A 2,500-nucleotide genomic window follows, 5' to 3' on the forward strand; every position below is an offset into this window, starting at 1 on the left:
TTTTTACGCACTTACCTATTTACATAATTCTTACTTATGTAGATACAAACTTATTTACATACTCATTCGCATACTTACATAATTTGCATATGCGCTTATATATAAAATTATAACACTGTATACTAACTTTTAATTTATGTAACATTTAACTTATTTACATCTAACGTAACTCGTCTACAAACATATTTATTTATTTACTTACTTACTTATTTATTTACACACACTTTTGTCCTCACATGCTTATGCACTTTCATACATAGTTACATTCTACTTATTTAACTAATTAAATACTTATTTATATATTTGAATTTTATTTCTATATATGATTATATATTTTCAATTTAAAACATTTTTTTCCCCCTTTTTTCTTTCTGCAAATGGCTGCTGTAGATCCTGCAGCAAATATCCTGCAGAAATGCTGGATTTAATTCTGTTAGTTTTAATATTAAAAGTCTTTCTCTACATCATCATCATCATCATCATCACCTTCTAAAGTCCTGACTCTGTCTCTGTCCAGCTCTGAGATCGTGTTTGTTACTTTCGACTCTTTTCAGATCACAAGTCGTGTGCAGAGACGGGGCACGAGCTCATGAGGCCGTTCCTGCACGAGTTCCTCACGTCTGCGTACGAAGACTACGACATCGTCATCTGGTGTGAGTGATGAAGACGTCCTGTTCGGAGCGTTCAGTTTCAGGAAACTTTAGAAACATTTAAAAAAAAAAAAAAAAAAATGAACACGATTCTTAAAGGAAATTCTACTGAAAAAACTTTTGTGTTATAGTTACAAAAATATAAAACTTTAGTGTTATAGTTACAAAAAAAACCCAAACAAGCTGTAAGTCTGTTTGGAATGTTGAGTTCGTCACATTCTGACTTTCACTATAATGGACGTCTCCTGATCACTTTCTCTGTCTAAAGTTACGATGGTAATAAATTAGTTTTGGCTAAAGAAAGAATTCGTTTCTTCATTTTCACTGATTTATTATATAAAATCTGTTCTTTTTGAGTGATGAAAATACAAACTGTACTTTTTTGCCCTCGCTGTGATTCCTTTCCAGCTGCAACAAGCATGAAGTGGATCGATGCCAAAATGAAAGTGAGTAAATTCACAAACAGTGTGACGTAAATAACAGAAAAATGGTTTGAGGTTATTAGATTGTTAATGATTAACTGATGGTTGTTAAAATCTCAAAACCTGTGTGTGTGTGTCTGTGTGTGTCTGTGTGTGTCTGTGTGTGTCTGTGTGTGTGTGTCTGTGTGTGTGTGTGTCTGTGTCTGTGTGTCTGTGTGTGTGTCTGTGTGTGTCTCTGTGTGTGTGTGTCTGTGTGTGTGTCTGTCTGTGTGTCTGTGTGTGTGTGTGTCTGTCTGTGTCTCTGTGTGTGTCTGTGTCTCTGTGTGTGTCTGTGTGTGTGTGTGTCTGTGTGTGTGTCTGTGTGTGTGTGTCTGTGTGTGTGTGTGTGTGTGTGTGTGTGTCTGTGTGTGTGTGTGTGTGTGTGTGTGTGTGTTATTCCAGGAGCTGGGTGTTTCAGATAATCCTAACTACAAGATCACCTTCATGCTGGACAGCGGAGCCATGATCACAGTTCACACACCTAAGAGAGGCGTCGTGGAGGTGACGTAGATTATAAAACTCTGAAGCTTTTACAGTATAAACTCCACATCACGGTGACGAACCTGTACGGCGTGAAACGATTCGCTGGTACAATGTTACGGCTTGTTGCTTAGCAACAGTCACCCGATCAGAAAGCGAACACGCTTCGGCTTCGTATCAGGTGAAAACCAGGACGTAGCTGAACAACACCGAACAAAAACGGCTCTGTAGATAGAGTCAGGAGACAAAACACAGAACATCACGGAAGTGTGAGCCGTAGCGAGGGGGAAATATTACTGAAACATTAGAGCAGGTCTGATACGGACGAACAAACGGCCGGTCGACTAAACGACAAACTTAAAAAGAGCAAAAAAAGACGATAAAGCTGTGAAAGATAACAGAACCTGCTCGGGTGCAGAACCACAGAGCTGAACTTTTTTCCTCACTGACGTGAAAGCGCGAGACGAGCCGTTATTTAAAGCGGCCGCCTGCTGGATTTATCCAATCAGGACCGTTGATACGCGAATATGCAAATAAGAAGAAGGTTCCAGCAGGGTTTAGGAATGTACAGTGTGACACAAGGTCAGATTATGAAGAGCCAGGATTCAGTGTTAACCCCGGGGACAGTAGGAGCAGTGTGAAACCTCCAACTACACAACCCAGGATTCTGTTTACACCACTTTAAGTTCACACCTCCTTCTGTTCTGCTCAGGTGAAGCCGCTCGGAGTGATCTGGGGGAAGTACGGCGAGTTTTACAACAGAAAGAACACCATCATGTTCGACGACATCGGCAGGAACTTTCTCATGAACCCACAAAATGGACTGAAGGTACGAGAACCAGGTCCACACCTCGACACGTACGCTGAGGTATCTGAGATATGGAAATATAACACACTGTGTGTGTGTGT

At 40.2% G+C, this 2,500-nt stretch overlaps 1 protein-coding gene across 3 annotated transcripts in view; it reads left to right on the forward strand.

The window, feature by feature from the left end:
• ublcp1 (ubiquitin-like domain containing CTD phosphatase 1) overlaps positions 1 to 2,500 on the forward strand; it is a 5,854-nt gene that overhangs the window by 2,543 nt on the left and 811 nt on the right. For all 3 annotated transcript variants that reach the window (XM_060890655.1, XM_060890656.1, XM_060890657.1), the window contains exons 7-10: positions 555 to 653; positions 1,059 to 1,096; positions 1,514 to 1,612; positions 2,304 to 2,420. In XM_060890655.1, the coding sequence (XP_060746638.1) occupies positions 555 to 653; positions 1,059 to 1,096; positions 1,514 to 1,612; positions 2,304 to 2,420 (353 nt within the window). The remainder of the gene's footprint in view (positions 1 to 554; positions 654 to 1,058; positions 1,097 to 1,513; positions 1,613 to 2,303; positions 2,421 to 2,500) is intronic.

This window comes from Tachysurus vachellii, chromosome 17, assembly GCF_030014155.1.
Source record: "Tachysurus vachellii isolate PV-2020 chromosome 17, HZAU_Pvac_v1, whole genome shotgun sequence".
Lineage (NCBI taxonomy): Eukaryota > Metazoa > Chordata > Actinopteri > Siluriformes > Bagridae > Tachysurus > Tachysurus vachellii.